This window comes from Panulirus ornatus, chromosome 28, assembly GCF_036320965.1.
Source record: "Panulirus ornatus isolate Po-2019 chromosome 28, ASM3632096v1, whole genome shotgun sequence".
Classification (NCBI taxonomy): Eukaryota; Metazoa; Arthropoda; class Malacostraca; order Decapoda; family Palinuridae; genus Panulirus; species Panulirus ornatus.
The window spans coordinates 20,051,737-20,079,290 of NC_092251.1; the positions used below are offsets into that span (position 1 = coordinate 20,051,737).

The following is a 27,554-nucleotide window of genomic DNA, read 5'->3' on the forward strand; positions in this document are numbered from 1 at the left end:
GGTGTTTAATTCTAAGACGACCCGCGCTCTTATTAAGCATAAAGCCTACATGGCCAGCAAGCTACCCTTGCATTCCACACCAGGAAGTACCCATGAGTGAGGCAACTTTAATACACAACTCGTTTTAATATCAGTAAGACGCAAGGCCAATAGTCTTCTAATTCCACAAGACATACAAAAAAAAAAAAATATAGTCAAAAAGATTTTGGTATCGTAAAACCCAATACAAGAGAGGAGAAAGATGGTGTACCAACTCTATCCAACTACATATTCCACTGTTCATAGATGCAAGTATTATCCCCATCTGTCCTGCAGGAGGCGATCCTGTCGGTCCCCTTACACGAAACATTAAAATGAACGGTACTCGATGTCAGATAACTGGAATGCAAGACTAAGCTGGAAAATAAAGACAAGACTCAATAAATCAGATCTTAAGCGAACTTCCTTGAAATCTATGTTCGTCGGGGCTTGAAGACAGGTGAAGTCACCCAACTTGCCATATAAGCAAGGCCCTTGACCTTTGCTGACCTGGGGTCAGAAACATGACGTTAGCTAACTTCACTTTTGGCGTCAGCCTTGCCACTTCCGGGTGCCTCCTGGTCCTAACCAGTGTCGGGGTTGATGGTGGTCAGGTCAGTCGTGGTTGAACCAGGATATATCCACCACCGCCAGCAACCTTGACACAGGTTCTGCTCCGGAAGAGACTGAGGTCTGTTGTCGGTACCAGAAGCGTTCACCTGGTGACCGTCTGAAGGTTCAAGAATGTTGTGTTGTTGTGGTTTGTCGCTGTCGATATCGGCCCAGCGAGCGAGGTTCCCAGCGACCAAAACAAAGAGTACTCGTCATGCCTCGAAGTCTCAACGTTGACGGATGGGTGATGCACGTCTTCTGTGACGGATTCGGGAACGGTTTTCGTTTTCTTTTTGCTGCCCCCACAGACGCCGAGCAAGAGGTCGACTCACCCGGAACGACCAGTTCAAAAATCTGAATCATCACAGTCATTGTTCTAGTGGCTTTTGTGCCTCTGTCGACGGCAGTACACGATGACTGAGTCACAAGCAGAACTTAGAGATACACGAATCGCAAAGTCATCGAGATTGGACTGTTTTCACAAGAGTTTCAGAGCGATCTGTCCAGTACAGATGAACAACGACTGATTTGTGATTTGTGCCCGTAACCCCGGCAAGTTTATAGTGCACCCCATGCTCATCCTGTGAGCGGTAGCGCAAAAGGATGACGGGTCACAAAGGGTCATAGTCAGACCCCCAGTGGGTTGATATTGCATAGAATGTTACAGTGTATTGTAGGTATTGCATTACAGACAATACATAGCTTCATATGGTAAGCTTCACCGACTAGATGCAAAAAGTAGATATAAACTTCAAGTTTCAGGACACGACTTATGGCCAAACGAAAAAGAGGAAAACGCGTCATCAAAAAATGATGTCTCCGTTCGGGGTCGGCATCGAAGTACTCAGCCATCACACAGCGTAGAGCTCACGTAAGGACGGTCCTGTGTTGGGCAACTCACGAAAGTATTATCATGGTAAGGCCATCACCTTGGAGAGGCTCCTTAATATTTTAAGGTCAGACCACAGAAGACTTCTGTCGTGTCTCAAGGTCACGCCGGCGAGGAGTCGTGCAGTTCGGTGGTGTAGGGTGGTAGAGAGGGTGTGTCAGAGCAGCGAGTGTGAGGGAGGTGGGAGCTGTGCTGACCATCCTTCCCATCAGCCAGCCAGGCGTGAAGCCGTCAGCTACAAGGACTTTATCATTAATGCCACTGGAGGCGCCAGGATCCGATTGCAAGGGGATTATGACCACAATGTGACCACACCATGCCATCTTGACAGTCACCCTTCACATACCTGAGGTTAATTGTATTCATCTCTCGCTGTGTTGCTTGCGACTCAAGCGCAATCATCTGTATTTGGGTCATGTATTTCCATAGTTACTTTCCACTGTACCAGCAACAGTCGTCTACCTCACGCACTGAACACCATCAACGGCAGTGAGTGACTGTCAACTTAACAGAATCCATAATTCAGTCAGGCTTCTTCTGACCAGTAAATGATTTAGTACGGCTATAGAACAGCATATGTTTCCCTGAACCCAGATATTCGATACATCCTCATCTCTACATTCCAGTCCTGTTCTTACATAATGACGCCAAGAAACACTTCCTTCTCGACCCTTTAAGCAGCAGTAACATCTTTGCTGGCAACTGCGACACAATGAGACAGTGATCTTCAATGCTAAATACAGACTCGCTACCATCTCATCAACACAGGCGTAGTTTTAGTGTTAGAACACAAGCATTCAGCTCGACATGGAAGCAGAACCTTATCTGGATGTTATTTCTATTTTTTTTCACGGCCTCTCCGTCACCCTCACGTGTTCCCGTGGCTCCCCGATGGCTGACAACCTGACAAAGATGGATGTGCTGGGGAATTCGCTCTCCTCAAGTCACTGACCCGCAGACGCTGGGTAAACCTCCTTACTACACTGACGGCTGTTCTCTGGCTAAGGTCTGTCCCCTTGTTTGACAGGCCAGGTTCCTCCTACCTGATGTCTCACATGTCACACATGTCACTTCCCCCATTAACAGACCTGTGACTTCCACTTTCCCTTCGTGGTTAGCCTGTTACTGCTCGTTACGTGTGTTACTTCCCTCGTTTGGCTTGTTACTTCCCTTTGTCACACTTGTCAGGCCTGCGACCTCCCTTCTACCCCCATGATTAGCCTGTTACCTCGTGTTACGTATGTCATTATCCTCGTTTGGCCTGTTACATCCCACTGTCACACTTGTCACAGCCCTTCTGGCCAGCCTGACTTTACCTTCCTCTCGTTCGATCTCCCACTGCCGGCCAGACTTGACACTTCGTTCGTCTGACCTGTAGCCTCGCATTTCCTGACCTGTTAAAGCCCACCACACCAGACCTGCACGGTCGCCCTCACCAGACCTGAGCTGTTCTTCTCAGTAGACCTGTGACTCTCTTCCCGCTCGACCTGTCACACTCGCTTCCCCTGAGGTTCATGTCCCTCTCACCTCTCACCACATTCCTCACTTCCCTCACGGGTGAGCATCGGTGATGAGGATGAGAGAGAGAGAGAGAGAGAGAGAGAGAGAGAGAGAGAGAGAGAGAGAGAGAGAGAGAGAGAGAGAGAGAGAGAGAGAGAGTGCACACTCCTTTTCCAGGGTGTGCACTCCGGCCATTTGGTTTTCTCCTTCCTCCCCACCTTCTCCCCATCTTCAATGCCCCCCCCCCCTACTTCTTATCTCCTCCCATCCCCTCCCCTCTTACTCCCCTCCTCTTCTTCATTTCCCTATCCTTATCTCGACAACCCTCATATCCTCTGTACCATCTCCCTTTTCTCCTCCACTTCCTTTCCTACTGTCTCCCTTTCTCTCCTTCCCTCCCCATTTCCCTCCTCTCCCCATCACTCCCCCTCTCTCTCCCTTCCTCCCCACCTCCCCTTCTGACCACCGTAGTTCCACAAGTTCCTGGGCCGCTGGGGATGGGCCGTCTCCAGCTAGACGGGCCTGTAAAGTCTGTATGTTTACACTTGGCTGTACTATCTCAGTCCATCATTCACGACTCACGTTTCCAGAGATCTTATCATTTGTTGTGTTAAGGATAAGCTAACCCCCTCCCCCACCCCCCCTCCCCCCTCCAGCAACACATGACGTCACACAACATACTTTGTAAGTATAATAAGTGAGGTCCACAACACTTAACGCGTCTCGAGAACACTTAAGAGACAGGCTAAACTTTAGGTACAATTGATGCACTGTAGCCATTCTATCGAGCTTGGACGGGTTAGTACTGTAGCGGTGAGGTAGCACTTCTGTGGCAGATGTCCAGTTAAGGGAAGAGACGTGTGACGACCAGGGTCCTCCAGGGGGTGAACCTTGACCCCCCTGCAGCCTGACCTCACGTGTCGACAAACCCAAAATGGCTACTAACACCCCCCGTATCAATTCCTCCCTCCTCAGTGTGAGGGTCTGTAGTGCGTCGCGTCTTTAGAAATTACGACGGTAAATATTCTCATTACTCATTTTCCCGTCATCATGTACGATAGAGTGACACCTGAGACGACGACGTGGATCCAAGCCACACAGATCATTCCACGGTGTACTTTGACCCGGTTACAAGGCTTAGTTATACAGCACGACGCTCCCGGTATATCACATCGATCTGATTAATTCTACCGCACGCATGCCTCCCACCCTCCTGAATGTTCATGGCCCGATACCCCAAAGCCTCCTTCACTTTGCCTCCTCGGCCTCCTCCCGCCTCACTCTTTCTTCCTCTACTTTTGACGAGGTCCTCAGTCACTCGTTCTTTGCTCATCCTCTCAGTACGTTGAACCATTCCAGTACACCCTGGTCAACTTTCCCAGTCAGATTGCACTTACTACCACACCTCTCCCACACTATCACTCCTCACACGATCATCGCTCCTCCTCACACCACCTACCGTCCCCTGGCATTTCATCCCATCTCGTCCACTCTCTTCTTTCGCCTTAAAGGTCAAAGACTCACACCCTTACAACACCATAGGTACTACTATAGCCTCAAACATACGCATATTCACCTCTGTGGACACTTGCCTCTCCTTCCACATGTTCCTTAATGCACCAAGGACCTTGTCCCCTTGTTTCTTATAGCCTCCATGGTTCATCCATTGTCCTGTCCATTCCCAGCAACCTAGGGCACTCCACTCCCTTCAGGTTCTCCCCATTCTAACTCACACGCAAACCATTCCGTCTCACTCACATGCTGCACCGCCTTACCTTACTTTGTTCATATACCCTCAGCTTCCTCCCTTCACACACTCCTCCAGCTCTCGGAGTATCTCTGTGGAGTCGGCCATCAGGGCCATGTCATCTGCAAAAAGCAAACAATGCACCACTCATGCCCTCTGACCCCCAACATACCGTAGACACGCCCCTTGGACGTATGACCTTTGCATTTACGCCCCTTTCCTCCCTGTCTATGAGCAGATTAAAGAGCTGTGGTGATAGGTATACTGAACACAGACCCACCTTTGCCAGAAACCACTCACCCTCCTCCGTCCCTACTCACACACACACACACACACACGACTATTCTCCCAATACATATTCCTCACTGCATTTAGTGGCTTTCCTCCCACACCACATATCAGTAGCATCTTCCACAAGACCTCTGTGTAAGACCTACCATACTTGTTTTTCCAGTGCCATAAATGCCATGTGTGACCCACTCTCATTCTCTGGAGTATTTCCCACACAAATTATTCATAGCAAACACCTGGTCCACACGACCCCTACCTCTCCAATAGCCTCATTCCTCACCCTCAGCCTTACAGTCTGTCTATCCTATCAGTCTTTTGATCACCATTCTCCCATACGTGGTAGAGGAGGAGGGGTCAATAACTCCTCTACAGTGAGTTAGTACTTAACTGGCCGTCAAGTTATGTTCCGTTGACCTATGTTGCGGTCTTTTTCTTTCAGTGTCATCCACACATGACTGCTGACTTATTACACATGACACCGCAACTCTAATGGTGACTCGTTCTTCGTAACTCTAGATTTCCTGCGGTGAACGGTGGCTTGTACCTCTGCCACCGGAGCATTCATTCTAAAACGTCCTTCCTTCATATATATAAAAGAGCACCGTACATGTGTCCTTCCGTACCCCAGGCACGGCAAAAACGTCAAATTTCCTGAATAAACAAAGAACGATAGTATGGACCCGTCTCTTCAGAAGTTCAACTGCAGCCACACCCATTTCTGCCATTTTGCCATACTTCATCTTGCACAAGGCTTACTCATTCTCGTTCCTTTGCCATACTCTTTGCCATGTCTCCGCATGACTTCGTCCCAAATACACAAGGCAACCACTCTATCATCTCAGACATTCAACAGACCTTCACAATACTAACTCCGCGTCTTTTCATCTCTTTCCTGCCTGTTACCACAACCCTATCCATTCACCGCACTGTCACTCACAAAATTCAGGTTTCTCATTCTTTCTGAAGCTTATGGACACATTATGATGCCACCTCTCACTTGCTTCCTCTTTTATTTACATAACTTTCTCTTGACCTGTCACTTTCCCTTGTACTCCCCTCATTCACTCGCATTTCTTCCCAGCAAATACAATCCATACACCTCCCTGTTCTTTCCATTTGCGATCTAACTCCATCCCACCACTCAGTACCCTTTTCTCACACGCGCATGCTCCGTCCATCCGTACATCGCACACTTCACCCAAACTTCACCCACACATGCAAACCTTGTTTCTCATCTTACTGTTCTATCGACTTCCATTTCAGCTTCACCTCATCGCCAGAACATCATGGTTTCTCTCGCCAGACATACGAACAACCCGTTCATCCCGGTTACATCCAAAATTATCTAAACACTTCAACGTAAGCCTCTAAGGACAAATCTTCCCTTGGTTCATTCTTGTGTTCACTCTTTGGAAAGTGATAAAACAGGAGAGGAGGATTTCCTTCACCTCTGTAGCGTTAGGGACAGATGAAGAAACAGTCATATTTGCAAAACTTTTCATCTCTAGCTGTGATGTTTAAAGTGTCATGCAGATTAGAATCTCACTTGACTAAGATCTATTGTTGTATATCATGAACTCGAATGGCAGTCTCAGATATACAAACTTAACAGGAAATATTCGATTACTATTTGGTACTGATGACATCCACAAGATCGTGGTTTCGTCCGAGTTCAGCAAAGTTCACCAGAGCACAGTACAGGAGGAACACACACTCACTTGGTTCACGTCTCGCACAGTAAACACTTAGGTCAAGTACCAGGGACAAGGACCCTCGTGACCTGGGTTGAGGACCACCAGGACACTGAGTCTTTCGACCGTCTCCCCCCCCCCTACACACACACACACACACACACACACACACACATACACACACACACACACACACACACACACACACACACCACACCCTACTCCCCCGGACGCAGGAGAGGCAAACGCTACTACATCCTCGCAGAGCATTATCTTCCCCCTGGACACGACTCTACCATGCACTTGAGCTGATACTTATACAAGATCTTGATGATACAAGACCTGTAGTGGCATAGAATGTATTGAGTAAAATCGTCCCTGTTACCCTCGACAACCATCTGACGCTTTCAGTCGTTGGCATCTGATAAGATCAGGAAATTACAAGCATTTCAGGAGCAGTTGGTTGTACTCTTTGATAACAACCTCCACCCACTCTGCTCCACCCACACGACAACTGCCTTTAGAATGGACTCCTCCTCTGCCATTCGGCGGGGCTTAACAGTATATAAAAGACCACGTTGTTAACCCTAGTGAGACACAGCTCACCCAATCACAGGGCCTCTGACGTGAGCATGAGATATGATGATTACGTTGCAGTGGTTACTGTCCCCCGTGCAACGTCCTCTGCAACACCCGGCTCCACTCTGATGGGTCTACAGAGCCACTGTAACCTTGAAGGTGGAGGTGTGAGGGACGAGCGTCAGCTCTGGGGGTCGGCCAGTAACGCACCGTCGTCACCGATGTTGTTGTGTGAGCCACAAACCTCGCAGCAGCTGCCGGCCTGGGTATGTGGTCCCAGGAGCCTCGCCACGGTAGCTGGGAACTGACCAGAGACGCTTTGTGTTCGCTGGGATCTGGGGCAAGTCTTTGTGGGGTGTGTGTATATATATAGTCCTGAGACTACGTGAGGCGGGTTTGGGTCATCAGTGGCGTGTTACAAGGCTCAGTCTCGGAACCACCATTCATGATCCATGTAAATCAGGAACACAACTATGTTTACAGATGACGCCACGTTCGTGACGGACGTAGAAAACGCATCATCGAACAAGGGAATCTAGACGCACTCCAAAAAAGGTTGGTGTGACACATGGTTGACGACGTGCGACCTGATCAGAAGGGGAGTATTGAGGATGCGACGCCATCAAACAAGGTCTCACTATGAGCATTACCCAGCTATAAACAGCTGAAGGAATCTATATGTGGCAAGAAGTTAGAAGTCGACGCTGTACCTATCCTGTCACCAGAGGGCCAACCTACAACTGTGAAGGAGACGCAATGTCTGCAGGCACATATGAGCGTCGATTTTAAGTAACTGGATAGGGAAACGTTCAAAATTCTATTCACAGCGCATAACTAGAATAAACCTCTCAGATTTGGTCATCTCACTCAAAGAAGCATAGAGAACGAATGGAGAAGATCTAGAGGAGGGCAAGAAGGATGGTACCAAAATTAAGACAGTAAATTTACAGTGACACGTTGAAGGGCATAAACCATATAACTATAGACGAGAGAAAAGAGGAAGGAGTGACTTGATCACATCCTTCAAGTATTCACACCAAGTTGATGATACCGACCACACAGAGTGCTTCGAAGATGAAAAGACGGAGCAAACGAAGGACGTAGCAAGACACTTAGAAAGAAACGCAATAGAATAATGTAGATATTTACTTTTATGGTATCAGATTTTTGAATGAACAGAATGAATTGTACGATGCAATTTTCAATGTTGGTGGAATAAACAAGTTCAAGAATTTGTCTGATGGTACAGAAAGTTCAAAAGATGGGGCTCCGCGAGTGTAGAAGTCCCTCCTTGTGCAGTACAGATAGGTAAATACAAAGAAATAATCACACACACACACACTAGAACTAAAGTTCTATTTAAAGGTAACTTGGTACAAACAGTGGTGCATCGCCTGTGATAAAGCTAATCTACAGATCTCGCGATTCCAATAATTCTTGCATTTAGAAGAGTCTTCGTAGACCGTAATAAATGTGGCTTTCGATGCTCAGACACGGGAGAAATGAAAACAAATGACATTACCAAAGCCCTCCCGTGAGGTAAGATAACATTATTGACATCTATCAGCTTGATAATAGTCTGTCACCTTCCTCCCTCCTGCCCCTCACTATCCGTCTCACTGTCCCTCACTATCCTCCCTCTTGCCCCTCACTGTCCTCCCTCCTGTCCCTCACTATCCGTCTCACTGCCCCTCACTATCCTTCCTCCCGCCCCTCACTGTCCTTCCTCCTGCCCCTCACTGTCCTTAATCCTGCCCCTCGCTGTCCTTCCTCCTGCCCCTCACTATCCGTCTCACTGCCCCTCACATCCTTCCTCCGCCCCTCACTGTCCTTCCTCCTACCCTTCAATGTCCGTCTCACTGCCCCTCACTGTCTGTCTCACTGCCCCTCACTGTCCATCTTATTGCCCCTCAATGTCCTCCCTCCTGCCCCTTGCCATCCTAAATAGTACAGATGCTGAGCATCAACCAACAGTCAAGGCAACACAGCTCGGGTACTTACCTCGCCCTCCACTCCTGCAGGAAGCCACCAGAAGCACCTACCTTAAGCCAGTCGCGAAGCCAGGTGACGGTGGGCTTGGGGTCTCCTGCCACCTCGCACTCGATGATGACCAGGTCGCCCTCCTCTGCGTCGATGGTGCGGGGCTTGCGCACGAACATCGGCTCGTTGTTGTACCTGCAGAAGGCGATGAAGGGGTATCGGTTAGTCTCCACCACAGAGGGTAGCAGCAGCGTACTCACAAACTAAAGTCCTGCGACGCGCCTGGTCGAACCTGCAGCAGACCCTACCCTGGTAGACAGAGATAGAGGACTCGGTGAAGCTTCGACCAGTCGCATACTTCGAGCTCTTCAGCACTAATGCAGGACTTCAGGCCGAGGCTGATCACGCAACACTGCGAATACCACTCGTCTATGTTACTAAGGCTGTTAAGGTACAGATATCTATTGTTTAGCCCCAGACCTCAAGTTTTGCTGAGGCTGTCGGTGTGTGGAAGTGCTTATCGCACCGAGACAATGTAGTCGGGCTGCGAGACGTGACGTATGACCATCAGACGCTGGAGGACCCGGACACAAGAGGACCAAGTGCCGCAAAACGGTCACTTACTATGTACACGTATACACACACGAATGATAAATGAACGGATAAAAAGAAGGAAAAGTAGATATATAGAGACTTAATCATATAATCCCAAGAGATATTTTTATAGGGTTCTTGCAGCCTTGAGGCTGCGCTCCAATCAGTAGCAGGGAGGTGATGGACTCCTTTGACGAGAGACGAACTGGGACCTTTTTTTAAGTCCAGTGATGATGATATAGCACCAAGACCTCTTTTATAAGGCTCCTGCAGCTTCAAGCCTGCGCTACAATCAGCATCAGGGAAAGGATGAAGGACTCCTTTGGAGTATGATGCTCCTGGACGAGACTGTAATCCTCTACATCCACTGACGATAACACAGCCTCGCCCTGGTGACTTTTCACTCGCGGTATAACCCCACGTCCCTCTACCTCTCCTTCGTTTTCCCAGTAGGGCCCATTCGACGATACTACAGCAGGTTTTCCTGTTGACGAAGTAACTCATTTCGGTTCTCTTTTCTCCATGAGTTCCGCCATGGACTTTAGGATCCCGTCTCCCGCTAATGTACCTCTGGATAATCCTATGCTCCTCCCTAGTAACCTCTTTCGTACAGACCAAAAAACCCTCTCCTCACTTGACTTATGAACCAGTTTGCTTTTCCTATCGTATTCTGAAGGAAGCAACTGCAACACTTACTCCCTTATGCTTGCTCGTCTGTTTCGCTTCTGTCAAAAACAAAAAAGAGTTGAACTTTCTTAAAAACGTGAAATTAATACTGCCTATCCCAAAGAAGGATGATCATTCTAGCCCTCATGACTATCGTCCCATGCACAGCCTTCTCTGCCTGAGTTACTCAATCCCTCCTTGACTTCCACATCCTCAATCATTCTAAGATTCATAAAGTTTCTGATCATCAGCATGGCCTCCACAGAGCTAGAGCCGATGGTGAATCCTTTCCTGTGTTACGAATATCATCCAATCTCCTATGGGAGACTTGGGGAATCCTGTTTAGTAGCCTCTGATACTACGAGAGCATCGGAGTTCGATCTTCAGCTTTCTTCTTCTTCTGGCTTTCCTCCCACACTCTTGTTCTCTTATACACGGCCTCTCCTCGCTGGCTGATCTGTCTCTGTAATTGATGATGGATCAACCTCTTCCATATCCCCAACAATAATGTTTTCCCTCAAGGTTCTATTCTGTCTCCTACGTTCTTCCTTCATATCATCAATCTTCATTATTACTTTAACAAATAACCAAAGAACTCATATACGCTAACGATTGCACCCTACGTTCCTGCACTTCTTATAAACCCGCACCATAATCTCCTTCTCAATATGTGGCTCGTCTGAACCCGCACCATAATCTCCTTCTCAATATGTGACTCGTCTGAACTCAGCTTATTTTTGGACAGGATTTCCCAGTCGGGTAGACATAACATGGTTAAGCTTAACGATTCTGTAACCCAATCTTCTCCAGTTTCTCTTTCACAAACTCCCCACAATTTTCCCTCTCAACATGGTAAACATTGTAACGTCTATCTTGGAAACCTCGCATGACACAGATTGTTAGATTTGCCTCTTGGGAAGTGGGAGTTCTATCCAAATGTAGAGGACTCTTATATCCCAGACAACTGATCCACATTTACAATGGCCTGATACGTCGCTGTACTGTGCATTGCTCTCGTACCTGGGTAGGTCTTAGCTTTATGTGCTGAGTTGACAGACTCGATCAGTCAACTCCCTCAGTTCGACTTCCAAACTTGACCCACCCGCGCTATGCCTCAGTATTGGTTCTCTTTCCTTATCATATGCCTATGACTTTCCTTTCTGCTTCCGAGAAGTGGTCACTCGTGTTCCTCTGCCATTAGCCAGCCCATTCTACAATTGGCCAGCAGCAGCGTCGCAGGATTACTGTGTGACGGCTGACAACTCAAGGATGGACCGTTGTGAAACTTATTACCTTTTCATGTCCTTCTTTCCACTTCAGGAACTCTTTAAGTACTCAGCCCTTTTAATTCCTTAGCGCTTTTTCACGTTTCTTTCAAGGCCTGGCCCTGATGAGGACTTCTGCCCATTACTGGGGCCTTGAATATGTAAAGGACGAGAGAATAGTTCTTCTTGTGCGAAATTAGTGAACATATATCTGCATATCTCTTCGGAACATTTTTGCGAATCTTGCGTTGCCAAAAAAAAAAAAAGGTTTTCATGACATTCACTTTGTTTCGGTCGACGCCATCTATGGGCTGGACCCGTTAACACGATTAGCTAAGGCATAGTCGGGAGTATCTTTTACTGTTACTACTAAGCGTGATTCTCTGGCTATACTTCGGCTACATCATGTTCTGTATGTGTGGGTGTAAACAAGACGAGAAAAAAAAGAAGAGATAGGTAGTATGTTTGAGGAAAGGAACCTGGATGTTTTGGCTCTTAGTGAAACGAAGCTCAAGGGCAAAGGAGTAGAGTGGTTTGGGAATGTTTTGGAAGTAAAGTCAGGGGTTAGTAAGAGGAAAGAGCAATGTAAATCGTTGTTCATTCTTCCTATCTTACTGAAGGCTGACGTGCCACATACCTAATACGAACTGTTATATAAATGTTCGATTAAAAGATCTGACGAAACAGAACAACGTAATCTGTAAATCAGCTCGTTATACTGAGTTTACGTTTGACAAAGTTAGACTAAGAAAAAGGAAATCAAAAAGTCTATCTCTAAGAAGAGTATTCGAAGTGCTTCTTTGCCGCTACCAGAAACTAAAGACGCACTACTAACTCTTTAAGAATTCCGGTGATCTGCGTCAGTCAGTTTGGCACGTTGGTTCAGACGTTGGAAGCCTCGCCAGACGCAACAGCAGCACTTCTTACGGGCGCTGTTTACGAAACCCTGCCGTGTTGTGTCAGCTGACGACACAGTAGATTCTATGTCGATGGTTTCAACACGCTGCTCTGTGCAGCGAACACGATGCTGTGTGCGGCGATTCAGTCAGATATTTAGGCATGTTGATATCATCAGCACGATTTATGTATCGTTATCGTGTCATCTTGTGATAGCAGATATCTTATAACAGGAACTTAGGTCGTCAGTGGGAAAGATGAGGGTCACATCACTCTGTGAGGTCAGCTATGTACACAGCAGCTTTTTCTTGCCAGTGTTGCGTTACAACTTGCAGCACAGGACCAGAACTGTGTCTGCCCACAAGTAACAAGACCGAGGAACAGGGCAATGTGTCCCTGAGGAGGTGCGTCTACCTGCTGGACACAGGGCTGAGGAACAGGACTATGTGTCCCTGATGAGGTGCGTCTACCTGCTGGACACAGGGCTGAGGAACAGGACTATGTGTTCCTGATGAGGTGCGTCTACCTGCTGGACACAGGGCTGAGGAACAGGACTATGTGTTCCTGATGAGGTGCGTCTACCAGCTGGACACAGGGCTGAGGAACAGGGCTATGTGTCCCTGATGAGGTGTGTCTTCCTACTGGACACAGGGCTAAGGAACAGGGCAATGTGTCCCTGAGGAGGTGCGTCTACCTGCTGGACACAGGGCTGAGGAACAGGGCAATGTGTCCCTGATGAGGTGCGTCTACCTGCTGGACACAGGGCTAAGGAACAGGGCAATGTGTCCCTGATGAGGTGTGTCTTCCTACTGGACACAGGGCTAAGGAACAGGGCAATGTGTCCCTGAGGAGGTGCGTCTACCTGCTGGACACAGGGCTGAGGAACAGGACTATGTGTCCCTGATGAGACGCGTCCACCTGCTGACTGACATGTCGGGAGTAGCAGACGTCCGTCTCTCTGATAAGGTGTAGACAATCTACAGTACAGGTGACGTCCTTCTTACCGTAAGTGTGAGGCCCTCCAACACCTACACTCTCCCTCCCTCCCTCCCTCCCTCACACCTCCTCCTCCTCCCACAGACAGGTCAACATCTGGCTCAGCAGTAAGGTATGCCACTCACCATGCAGACGTATACGAAGTCTTAGGGATGCAAAACGCATGTGTGAAATACTGAAGGAACATCTTTTTCTAAATACTTTAGAGACGGTGAAATTAACCACTCAATGAAAACGAAATCAGACAGGTTGAAAAATCTTCACAATCAAAAGTACATATACATGAAAATGTACACACAGGATTTTCTGATGATATCATAATGAATATTCAGCCAAACACAGTGTGGCTCCAGAACCCCCTGGGGAGGTCGGGGGGGGGAGGTGACCAACTCGGGGAAAAACAATTATTCTTAGCAAAATTTAAAGAGGATTTCGGAGTTAAGCACAGGTACGAGGAAGGCCAGGGTGGCGAAAATGAGATGTTGTGAATGCTTATGACGCCGTTCATGGACAGTAATGGCAGGGACTGGCCGCTCTTGCGTGGCAATCATACTTCTTAACGGGGTCACGGTAATTAAGTAATTAGTGGGTACAAGACCGGTAATTACTAAATTATTTCATCAACTACTCGCGGGGAATTACCAGTCGAAAGTTCAGTTACTGTATATTTACGCTGGCTATCTGCATCCAGTGCGCAGACTCACACAAGTCTCAGCCAGCCCTTGCATCACTCTGGCCTCCCACTAAACACCCTCCTCTTACCCTCCCTCACTACCCTCCTTCTACGTCGTATTTATCTCCCTCTTTCCTTTCCTTCCCTCACCCCGAATCTATACGCTGATGTTCCCACAAGACAACCTATCCCTAGGCATACATCATCGGACACTACACCGTTCCTTGTCAACGAAGTGTATCTGTGTCCCGCATATTTCTCTCTCTCTCTCTCTCTCTCTCTCTCTCTCTCTCTCTCTCTCTCTCTCTCTCTCTCTCTCTCTCTCTCTCTCTCTCTCTCTCTCTCTCTCTCTCTCTCTCCTCTTTTCCCCACGTTATCCACTCGAGTCGCGCTCTACCACCCCATATGAGAGTGTCTGTCTCCACACATCTGTTAGTTTCTTCCTGATCTCGCGACCTGTTCGAGCTATTCCCTCCCTCTACACCGAGGTAAGCGTCGCTTTCTCAAATGTTCCTCCGCTCCTGCAGCCACAGTCTAACCTCTCATGACCTCTCTCAGATCCCAGGCGACTGGCCAACTTGTCAGTCTTGCCTCCGATGTCCCATCCCTGCATCTCCATGAGGCAAACTGGCCAAATACCTCACCAGTTTAACCTTTCCCTCGCACTTCATATTCCCCTCCTCACATTACCATCACCCGTCTGGTCTTATCTGGTAACAACCCTTGGCCTCCGTTTGCATTACCAGATCCCCGTCTAGAGCTAGGCTGACGTGGTTGGAACACCCATTTAAAAGAACCAGAGCTCTGTCTACATCTGAATGAGGGAGAGGGAAGAACCATCCACAACACCAAAGTGAAGAAATCGAAACAACAACCACCTTGGTCTTTCCAAGCTAGCGCTGCACCCACAAGGCGCCCCCAGCTCTACCGTCTCTTATAGAAGCTTCAAGCCCAACTTCTCAACATCCAACGCTTCATCCAACATTTAAAAGGATACAGTATCATCAGCATACAACAACAGCACAATCCTCTATCTTAAAGCATTTTCTATTTGGCTCCCTTTCATATCATTTGATGTGGTCTCTTCTGTGTTCTCATCAAGTTCAAAGCTGGATAATTATGGGAATATGACACATATTGCCTTGCTCAAGCTTCAGGCCAGACGACTCACCCATTCACTAGCTTGTCCCTACCAAGGCTTATCTCTTCCGAAATTCTCAAATACCTCCTCCAGCTTATCTCACGCCTCACCATCCATACATCCTACAAGGTCACATACAGTGTGTCCGCTCTGTCTTTCCAATATCCATGACTGCTTCGTCCATCCTTGATTCCTCTTCTAGTATCTTGGCAACAGTCATTCCCATGGTGCACACACACGCCCCACACCCGTGCCCCTCACGCAACCCACACTCGTGACCCTCCAAGTTTTGACTGAGCAACAATGTATTTCTTCATGTTGTCCAAAGTTACCTTTCTACCACATACATGGCCTCTATCCTGTACGCTTCCTCAGCTCACCCCCTGGACACCGATATGTGGACATAACACACGAATATGTGGACACAACACTCTATGTGGACACAGCACTATGTTGTATGGCCATAACACATAGTTATGCGGATACAACCCACCGTTATGTGGGAATAAAGCGCCGCTATGTGAACATGTCACATGTGCAACATGGGCACAGGAGAAATACCGTTTGGATGATATCCACACTCTTTGAATTGGGGTATTATCACAAGCAACATGCTCCTCTCACTTTTACAAGCAACATACTCCTCTCACGTTCACAAGCAACATACTCCTCTCTTTCACAAGCAACATACTCCTCTCTTTCACAAGCAACATACTCCTCTCTTTCACAAGCAACATACTCCTCTCTTTCACAAGCAACATACTCCTCTCACGTTCACAAGCAACATACTCCTCTCACGTTCACAAGCAACATACTCCTCTCACGTTCACAAGCAACATACTCCTCTCTTTCACAAGCAACATACTCCTCTCTTTCACAAGCAACATACTCCTCTCTTTCACAAGCAACATACTCCTCTCTTTCACAAGCAACATACTCCTCTCTTTCACAAGCAACATACTCCTCTCTTTCACAAGCAACATACTCCTCTCTTTCACAAGCAACATACTCCTCTCACGTTCACAAGCAACATACTCCTCTCTTTCACAAGCAACATACTCCTCTCACGTTCACAAGCAACATACTCCTCTCACGTTCACAAGCAACATACTCCTCTCACGTTCACAAGCAACATACTCCTCTCTTTCACAAGCAACATACTCCTCTCTTTCACAAGCAACATACTCCTCTCTTTCACAAGCAACATACTCCTCTCTTTCACAAGCAACATACTCCTCTCTTTCACAAGCAACATACTCCTCTCTTTCACAAGCAACATACTCCTCTCACGTTCACAAGCAACATACTCCTCTCTTTCACAAGCAACATACTCCTCTCTTTCACAAGCAACATACTCCTCTCTTTCACAAGCAACATACTCCTCTCTTTCACAAGCAACATACTCCTCTCACGTTCACAAGCAACATACTCCTCTCTTTCACAAGCAACATACTCCTCTCACGTTCACAAGCAACATACTCCTCTCTTTCACAAGCAACATACTCCTCTCTTTCACAAGCAACATACTCCTCTCTTTCACAAGCAACATACTCCTCTCACGTTCACAAGCAACATACTCCTCTCACGTTCACAAGCAACATACTCCTCTCACGTTCACAAGCAACATACTCCTCTCTTTCACAAGCAACATACTCCTCTCTTTCACAAGCAACATACTCCTCTCTTTCACAAGCAACATACTCCTCTCACGTTCACAAGCAACATACTCCTCTCTTTCACAAGCAACATACTCCTCTCTTTCACAAGCAACATACTCCTCTCACGTTCACAAGCAACATACTCCTCTCTTTCACAAGCAACATACTCCTCTCACGTTCACAAGCAACATACTCCTCTCTTTCACAAGCAACATACTCCTCTCTTTCACAAGCAACATACTCCTCTCACGTTCACAAGCAACATACTCCTCTCTTTCACAAGCAACATACTCCTCTCACGTTCACAAGCAACATACTCCTCTCTTTCACAAGCAACATACTCCTCTCTTTCACAAGCAACATACTCCTCTCTTTCACAAGCAACATACTCCTCTCTTTCACAAGCAACATACTCCTCTCACGTTCACAAGCAACATACTCCTCTCTTTCACAAGCAACATACTCCTCTCTTTCACAAGCAACATACTCCTCTCTTTCACAAGCAACATACTCCTCTCTTTCACAAGCAACATACTCCTCTCTTTCACAAGCAACATACTCCTCTCACGTTCACAAGCAACATACTCCTCTCTTTCACAAGCAACATACTCCTCTCACGTTCACAAGCAACATACTCCTCTCACGTTCACAAGCAACATACTCCTCTCTTTCACAAGCAACATACTCCTCTCTTTCACAAGCAACATACTCCTCTCACGTTCACAAGCAACATACTCCTCTCTTTCACAAGCAACATACTCCTCTCTTTCACAAGCAACATACTCCTCTCACGTTCACAAGCAACATACTCCTCTCTTTCACAAGCAACATACTCCTCTCTTTCACAAGCAACATACTCCTCTCTTTCACAAGCAACATACTCCTCTCTTTCACAAGCAACATACTCCTCTCTTTCACAAGCAACATACTCCTCTCTTTCACAAGCAACATACTCCTCTCTTTCACAAGCAACATACTCCTCTCACGTTCACAAGCAACATACTCCTCTCTTTCACAAGCAACATACTCCTCTCTTTCACAAGCAACATACTCCTCTCTTTCACAAGCAACATACTCCTCTCACGTTCACAAGCAACATACTCCTCTCTTTCACAAGCAACATACTCCTCTCACGTTCACAAGCAACATACTCCTCTCTTTCACAAGCAACATACTCCTCTCTTTCACAAGCAACATACTCCTCTCTTTCACAAGCAACATACTCCTCTCTTTCACAAGCAACATACTCCTCTCTTTCACAAGCAACATACTCCTCTCTTTCACAAGCAACATACTCCTCTCTTTCACAAGCAACATACTCCTCTCTTTCACAAGCAACATACTCCTCTCTTTCACAAGCAACATACTCCTCTCTTTCACAAGCAACATACTCCTCTCTTTCACAAGCAACATACTCCTCTCTAGTGACGTGCCTGGCATATGACAAGTGGCATGCTAGGGGACACCAGAGCTAGCGATGTGTCTGGGACTTGAGACGTGTCATACCAGAGCTAACACCCGTGTTACTGACATGCTTGGCACAAGACAGTAGCGCACCTTCAGGAGATCCTACATGAAAATAGGACGATTTCAGGATACATGAATCGGTCAGGAGTGTATGAACAACTGAGGAAGGATCCATGATCATGCTCCTCCCTAGCCTTTCCTCTCACAGTGTTAGTAAAGTAATGCAAGACATGAAGGAATCCGCTGGTTCTGAAACAGACGAGACACTGTTGTCAGGAATCCACAATAAGTGGTGGTAATTGCTGTCACAGAGGAGACACTGCTGTCAAGGATACACCATAAGTGGTGGCAGGCCTGGTACACACAAGACATGGCTGTCAGGATCACACAGACGAGACGCTTCTACCGCTGTCTCTGTCTTTCCCGAAAAAGCACTGAACTTGGTAGAAAAAGACGACATTCTTTTTCCTTTAAGCTGACTCATACAGGACGGGCAAATATGCCCCCTGTCAAGGCCATTTCAAGTGTGAGTTTGTCGTTTGAGATCAAACGTCCCTACAGTTCAGGAGGTGCGGGCCCTATGGCCTAGGGCGGCCCAAGGTAGTGAGGGACCTAAGCACTGGGCCTAGGGGGGGTTAGGCATGTATAAAGTTCATCATCAGGGCTCAGTGTGTGTGTGTGTGTGTGTGTGTGTGTGTGTGTGTGTGTGTGATTGCTACTTTTCACCTATCCTGTGGTCTACACGAGGAAGACTTAATAAAGATGGTGCAGAGAAACTCTCCTGTGTGAGAGAAACAGATGCTCCACGTTCGTGTTTCGTTAATTACCTATATGTAATGACGCACTTGTACTGTACTGAGAGGGAGTTTATCACTCATCGGGTCTTGCTTTCTAAACTCGGTGATGGTGAGTGATGAACGCGATGGAGGGTGATGGTAAACATGATGGTGAGTGATGAATACGATGGAGAGTGATGGTAAACATGATGGTGAGTGATGAATGCGATGGAGAGTGATGGTAAACATGATGGTGAGTGATGAATACGATGGAGAGTGATGGTAAACATGATGGTGAGTGATGAATACGATGGAGAGTGATGGTAAACATGATGGTGAGTGATGAACGCGATGGAGAGTGATGGTAAACATGATGGTGAGTGATGAACGCGATGGAGAGTGATGGTAAACATGATGGTGAGTGATGAATGCGATGGAGAGTGATGGTAAACATGATGGTGAGTGATGAACGCGATGGAGAGTGATGGTAAACATGATGGTGAGTGATGAATACGATGGAGAGTGATGGTAAACATGATGGTGAGTGATGAATGCGATGGAGAGTGATGGTAAACATGATGGAAAGTGATAGTGAGTATGAAAATGAATGACAGTGAGTGATATTGAACATGTTGGTGGATAATAATGAATGTGGTGGTGAGTGACTGTGATAATGAACATATGTGACAGACGTGTTGGTGAGTGATGGTGACTATGATGGTGAATGCGAATGTGATAGTGAGTCATACGTACATAAGCTGTGTGATGTTGATCATATATAGCACTGCTTTAAGGGTCAAGATTCAGTGACACAATTCTTAGGTTATTTGGTCATATCTTGGCTACATTTCATGCAATGCTCATGAAATTTGGCCAAAAATGACAGTCTCTCCTCACACATGATGCTCATGAGTTTGTGTCTCTCCTCACACATGATGCTCATGAGTTTGTGTGTCTCTCCTCACACATGATGCTCATGAGTTTGTCTCTCTCCTCACACATGATGCTCATGAGTTTGTCTCTCTCCTCACACATGATGCTCATGAGTTTGTGAAGACCTTAAACCTTTCTCGAAGTCAAGTATTGTCGCAAACATTCCATTCTGCCTCAACTAAAGAACCCAACTCAGCTCCAAGATGCTTTTGACCAAGCCTCATACAATGACTTCAGAACGGTGAGGGAGATATACTCAAGTCTCCCGCATATATGCGCCGTTCTAATATTCTTTTGCCATTGTGTGTTTGTGTATATCCATGCGGGTATATCCGCCCGCCCACAACCGCAAGCAGGAGTATAATGCGGGCTCATTAGCAGCCCAGGGCAGAGGGAGCACAAGGGAAGCCACAGACGCCAGGTCAGGGGAAACACAAGGGTGTGTACACAGACAGGGAGCGCTCGCTACACTATTGTCCCACATCTGGCACTCATATCACGTTATTACTATCTATCACAGGCCTCCTGTCAATAATCATTACTATCTATCACAGGCCTCATGACTGTAATTATCACTATCTATCGCAGGCCTCATGACAGTTGTTATAACTATGTAACATAAGCCTCATGACTATAGTTATTTTCCCGGTCCCTCATTTCCCCATGTGTGTTCCTCGTTCCTTACGACTTGGTGTATCCTGCCAGTAATTAAAGTATGCAGGCATTATCTTACCATCTGGTCTAGTGGCACAATAAATCCATTTGAAAATAATCTTCCCATATATCCCTGTTAAATTCATGCCCGGTGAAAGTAACCTTACCTTTAAAGTAATATCCCACTGTTGGATTACCTTAGATTCGTCAGGGAAAAGATGGAAACCAAACTAAAGGTGGTATGAGGAAGCGAAAAAGATTTTGAGTGATCGGACCCTGAACATGCAGGAGGGTGAAAGGCGTGAACGGGATAGAGTAAATTGGAGTGATGAGGTATATAGGGGGCGACTTGTTGCAAATGGATTGAACCAGGACAGATAAAGCAGCCAGGGGAAGCCATGAAAAGGGGGGGGGGGGGCCTGGTTGGGCACAGGGAGCTGAAGTTTCCGTGCATTACACATGACAGCTTCGGAATGGACGTGAGCGGATGAGGCTTTTCTTCGTTTGTTTCCAGCGCTACCTCACTAACGCGGGAAACATCGATCAAGTATGAAAGATGGAGCACTTTATCGCTCAAGAGAGCAACCATCTACCATAACGATCCGCTAAAGGTAATCATTTATATCAATAACCCCAAACGCAACACCATATACGAAATATAATTCCACTCAATTACATTTCTCAAGGTAACATCCATATCGGTGCCTCTCTCCAACCCCATACATGAAGCCCCGAAAGACCAGAAGAAATATCCTCCAACACAACAGTGGCCACAGTCTTCCTCCTAGTGTGTGCTACCCTAACGTACAGTAAAGCTTTTAGTGATAATAACTTCTCGTCTCAGTAATCCCTAAGGCGCAATCCCTCATCACAGATACCCTCGAGAGAAGACTGAAACTCCTTCACCAACAAAAGGTGGCTTCACCAACACAAGACTATCTTCTCCAACATGAAATTTTCCTCCGCAACACAATAACATCCTCACCTGTAGACCATTTTCCTCACCCTCACAAGACCCCACTCCACCAGCGTAAACATCCCTCAACATACGAATCTCTCCACCAAAATAGTATCTACTGTCTTCAACCAACACACTGCCCTCCTCCCTCAGCAACACCTTCACCTCCTCCCTGACTAACTTAAGATCTCCCTCACCAACACTCAACCTTCCTCCCTCGCTTACTTTCTCACCTCCTCACCAACACTTCACATTCCTACCTCACCAAGCACGACACAGACAGGCATAACCAAATTGCTTATAAAGGAGTCAAAAGTCCAGTTTTCTCTGGATTGCCTCACACACTGGGATCCGAGCGCAAGATAAGGCTGATGAATTAGTGAAAACGTATGCTTCGAAGGATGGCTTTATCACCCCCGCGCTTGTAATCTTAAAACCATCATTCAAAAAGAATGAGAAAGAAAGAAAATCTTTTTGACTTAAGACGAAGTGAAATCAACACTATCAGATCCATCTACCGACGTAATATCATGCAAGAAGAACGAGACGTATTTGATTCCACGAACAGGATCAGTAGACACCTTGATGCTGTTGCTGCCCGACATAGGCTGGGTTATAGATGCTCATGGGAGCTTGTCCCACCTGTTGATAACAAACTGACCAAATGTAAACCTTGCCAATAGGGTTACCCTCACATACCCCTGGAACTTTATGTACCCGACCCTCGTAAATCTAGCGAGTTCGGAGAAGACTCCTAACGAATATTACAAGATATGGGTCAACATTTCATCCATAAGAATCTTCTAACTCAGAAACATGAATACCATCTTAACGTGGCCTGTTGTAAACAGATCATCTGGGACGCATCTTCATGTGTATCCCAGTCACTGTTGCTCGACGTATAGTAAATAGGTCACTCACAATGCCAACTTCAGAGTGATTCATCCGGTACTGTCGAAATTCTTAGCATTCTTTTTCTCACTACGTAACTTATAACTCAATCACTGAGGTCCCAAAGTCCCAGGACCTCTTGTCCAGTCTGTGTCCTCTCTGACGTACACAGTATGGGTAGGAATGCATAATAGATTTGCAGCTTTTGACGCAAAAAAAATGGCAAAGAAAAACAGTATGCCAAACCACTCCGCTCGGCACAAAGATACCTTACCAACAAACCTCAATCATGTCATACCAACATACCACCCACACCCACACCACCTCACCAACATACCACCCACACCCACACCACCTCACCAACATACCACCCACACCCACACCACCTCACCAACATACCACCCACACCCACACCACCTCACCAACATACCACCCACACCCACACCACCTCACCAACATACCACCCGCACCCACACCACCTCACCAACATACCACCCACACCCACACCACCTCACCAACATACCACCCACACCCACACCACCTCACCAACATACCACCCACACCCACACCACCTCACCAACATACCACCCACACCCACACCACCTCACCAGCATACCACCCACACCCACACCACCTCACCAACATACCACCCACACCCACACCACTTCACCAGCATACCACCCACACCCACACCACCTCACCAACATACCACCCACACCCACACCACCTCACCAACATACCACCCACACCCACACCACCTCACCAACATACCACCCACACCCACACCCACACCCACACCACCTCACCAACATACCACCCACACCCACACCACCTCACCAACATACCACCCACACCCACACCACCTCACCAACATACCACCCACACCCACACCACCTCACCAGCATACCACCCACACCCACACCACCTCACCAACATACCACCCACACCCACACCACCTCACCAACATACCACCCACACCCACACCACCTCACCAACATACCACCCACACCCACACCACCTCACCAACATACCACCCACACCCACACCACCTCACCAACATACCACCCACACCCACACCACCTCATCAACATACCATCCACACCCACACCCACACCACCTCACCAACATACCACCCACACCCACACCACCTCACCAACATACCACCCACACCACCTCACCAACATACCACCCACACCCACACCACCTCACCAACATACCACCCACACCACCTCACCAACATACCACCCACACCCACACCACCTCATCAACATACCACCCACACCCACACCACCTCACCAACATACCACCCACACCCACACCACCTCACCAACATACCACCCACACCCACACCACCTCACCAACATACCACCCACACCCACACCACCTCACCAACATGCCACCTACACCCACACCACCTCACCAACATACCACCCACACCCACACCACCTCATTAACATACCACCCACACCCACACCACCTCACCAACATACCACCCACACCGACACCACCTCACCAACATACCACCCACACCCACACCACCTCACCAACATACCACCCACACCCACACCACCTCACCAACATACCACCCACACCCACACCACCTCACCAACATGCCACCCACACCCACACCACCTCACCAACATGCCACCCACACCCACACCACCTCACCAACATGCCACCTTTCCTCCCCCTTCACCAAGATGTTATCCTCTTCACGAGCACCACACCATCATCGCACCACTAGCCACACCAGTTCACGATCCTGCTCACCAATACACTATCCATTCCACTACCTTCGTCTCCTACACACTGCGGCTGTGTGTGTGTGTGTGTGTGTGTGTGTGTGTGTGTGTGTGTGTGTGTGTGTGTGTGTGTGTGTGTGCGAGTACCTATTAGTGATGCACGGGGAGGGAATTTTACACTCGTGGGACCCCACCTCTTAGTGGTTCTCTACAATCATACGATCTTTTAAATTCCTGTATTCTCCTTGCGTTGCCAAGTCCTCTTAAAGTGTATTCCATTCGTCCACGATTCTTATGCCATCTCAGTATTTCTTTACACATATCTTAAATTTTCTTGCTTGATTTCACATTATGTTCTCTTGTTGCTCTCTCCTTACATCTCTCAAACAACTGGCCACTGTCCATTTCGTCTGTCTCCTTTAAAGACTTAAGAGATTGTGATCAGGTCACCCCTTACTCTTCTCCCTTCCAAGGTGGGTAAACGCAAAGCCTCCAGCCTTAAGCCTTTCCCTGTAACTCAACTTTCTTAATTCTGGCAACATCTTTGTTGCCCTTCTCTCGACCTTCTCTATGAGTTATTGTGATCCTTTGAGTGCGGTGACCAAATACTAGAAACATATATTCTAGTTTTGGCCTTCTGCAGGGTATGGAGCGCTTGCTAAATATTTGTTCTTCTGATATGGAACTCCGAGCGACAAGTAATGGACGATGTCTACCCCTCAGTCCCTTTCACACACAGGAAATCCTGAAGCTAATTACCAACCAGGTAATGATCAGTTGAGGCCGTCTTTCACCTTCCCCTATCCTCATTGCTTTACATCTACTCGGGTTAAATTTCGTTACCACATTTCAGACCAACAAACGGAACCTCCTGGGAAACCTTCCAGTGTTCCAGTCTACAGATGTCCCTGGAAAACGTTCTGGTATTCTAGGATCCTTCACAGGCCAATGGAGGCTCCTGAGAATCCTTCCAGCGTTCCAAGGGCCGTCACCAGTCTACAGATGTCCCTGTAAACGTTCCGGTATTCCAGGATCCGTCACGGGTCAATGGAAGCTCCTGAGAATCCTTCCAGCGTCGTCTGGGATCAATTCTGCTTAGGTCCCCTTGTAAGCTGATGCAGTCTTCCTAGCTCTTCACTCCCCTCATGACCTTTGCATCATGTGTAAACATATTCAGGTGGGATTCCATACATTCAGGCAAATCAATAATATAGATCAAGAAGACTAACATCCCACTTGTCACCTCAACCCATTTGGAAAGGGCTCTTCTGACATGCGTCCTTTGCTCCCACACACTGAGATCATCTGTCCATCGTAGGAGTTTAATTCCTTATTCCCGCTTGGTGATCTAGTGTCAAATGCTTTCCAGCAGTTCAGATACAGACAGTCCACCTAGTCTTCCCTCTTGCCCAGGACTGAACTCATTCCCTCGCGAAACTCTGTGAGAAGTTAGTTACACATGAACCTCCTCTCCCTCAAACCGTGTTGTCCCTCACTTGGGAAATTTCTCCTAAGCAGAAAGTCATCCAACTGCACTCTAATGATCTTTTCCAGAACTTTAAACACCACACTCGTATGTTTGGTCTGTAGCTCAAGGTCTGTTCCAGGTCTCCAGGTATAACGTTTGTGCTTATCCATTTCCTCGGCACTATGACTCTCTCTCCAGTCACATCTTGAACAGTAGTTCAAGTGGGCTATCAAGCTCATCTGCACACACCTGTTTAGCACGTATGATGTGTGAGTGTGTGTGTGTGTGTGTGTGTGTGTGTGTGTGTGTGTGTGTGTGTGTGTGAGTGTGTCTGCCATCCATAGGGATGAATAAGGGAGAGAATAATACCCACGTATCGCCTACTTATTGTAAAAGGTGAGTGAGAAAGTGCGAGAGTAAGTGGCTGGAAATCCTCCGCTCCAGTTTACACTTTTCCAAAAGAAGGAACAGAGAAGGGGGCCAAGTAAGGATTTTTTTCCTCTAAGGCTCAGTCCTCTGTTCTTGACGCTACCTCGCTAACGCGGAAAATGGTGAATATGTATGAGAAAAGAATTATATATATATATATATATATATATATATATATATATATATATATATATATATATATATATATATATATTCCCTGGGGATAGGGGAGAAAGAATACTTCCCACGTATTCCCTGCGTGTCGTAGAAGGCGACTAAAAGGGAAGGGAGCGGGGGGCTGGAAATCCTCCCCTCTCAGTTTTTTTTTCAATTTTCCAAAAGAAGGAACAGAGAGGGGGGCCGGGTGAGGATGTTCCCTCGGGGGCCCAGTCCTCTGTTCTTAACGCTACCTCGCTAATGCGGGAAATGGCGAATAGTTTGAAAAAGAAAAATATATATATATATATAAATATATATATATATATATATATATATATATATATATATATATATATATATATATATATATATATATATATATTTTTTGCTTTGTCGCTGTCTCCCGCGTTTGCGAGGTAGCGCAAGGAAACAGACTAAAGAAATGGCCCAACCCACCCCCATACACATGTATATACATACGTCCACACACGCAAATATACATACCTACACAGCTTTCCATGGTTTACCCCAGACGCTTCACATGCCCTGATTCAATCCACTGACAGCACGTCAACCCCGGTATACCACATCGATCCAATTCACTCTATTCCTTGCCCTCCTTTCACCCTCCTGCATGTTCAGGCCCCGATCATACAAAATCTTTTTCACTCCATCTTTCCACCTCCAATTTGGTCTCCCACTTCTCCTCGTTCCCTCCACCTCCGACACATATATCCTCTTGGTCAATCTTTCCTCACTCATTCTCTCCATGTGCCCAAACCATTTCAAAACACCCTCTTCTACTCTCTCAACCACGCTCTTTTTATTTCCACACATCTCTCTTACCCTTACGTTACTTACTCGATCAAACCACCTCACA

The 27,554-nt window shown here is 47.0% G+C and overlaps 1 protein-coding gene across 3 annotated transcripts in view; it reads right to left on the reverse strand.

Annotated features, from left to right (window-relative positions):
* Nucleotides 1-27,554, reverse strand: part of LOC139757881 (uncharacterized) — a 389,409-nt gene that overhangs the window by 299,555 nt on the left and 62,300 nt on the right. For all 3 annotated transcript variants that reach the window (XM_071678798.1, XM_071678800.1, XM_071678801.1), the window contains exon 22: nt 9,370-9,502. In XM_071678798.1, the coding sequence (XP_071534899.1) occupies nt 9,370-9,502 (133 nt within the window). The remainder of the gene's footprint in view (nt 1-9,369; nt 9,503-27,554) is intronic.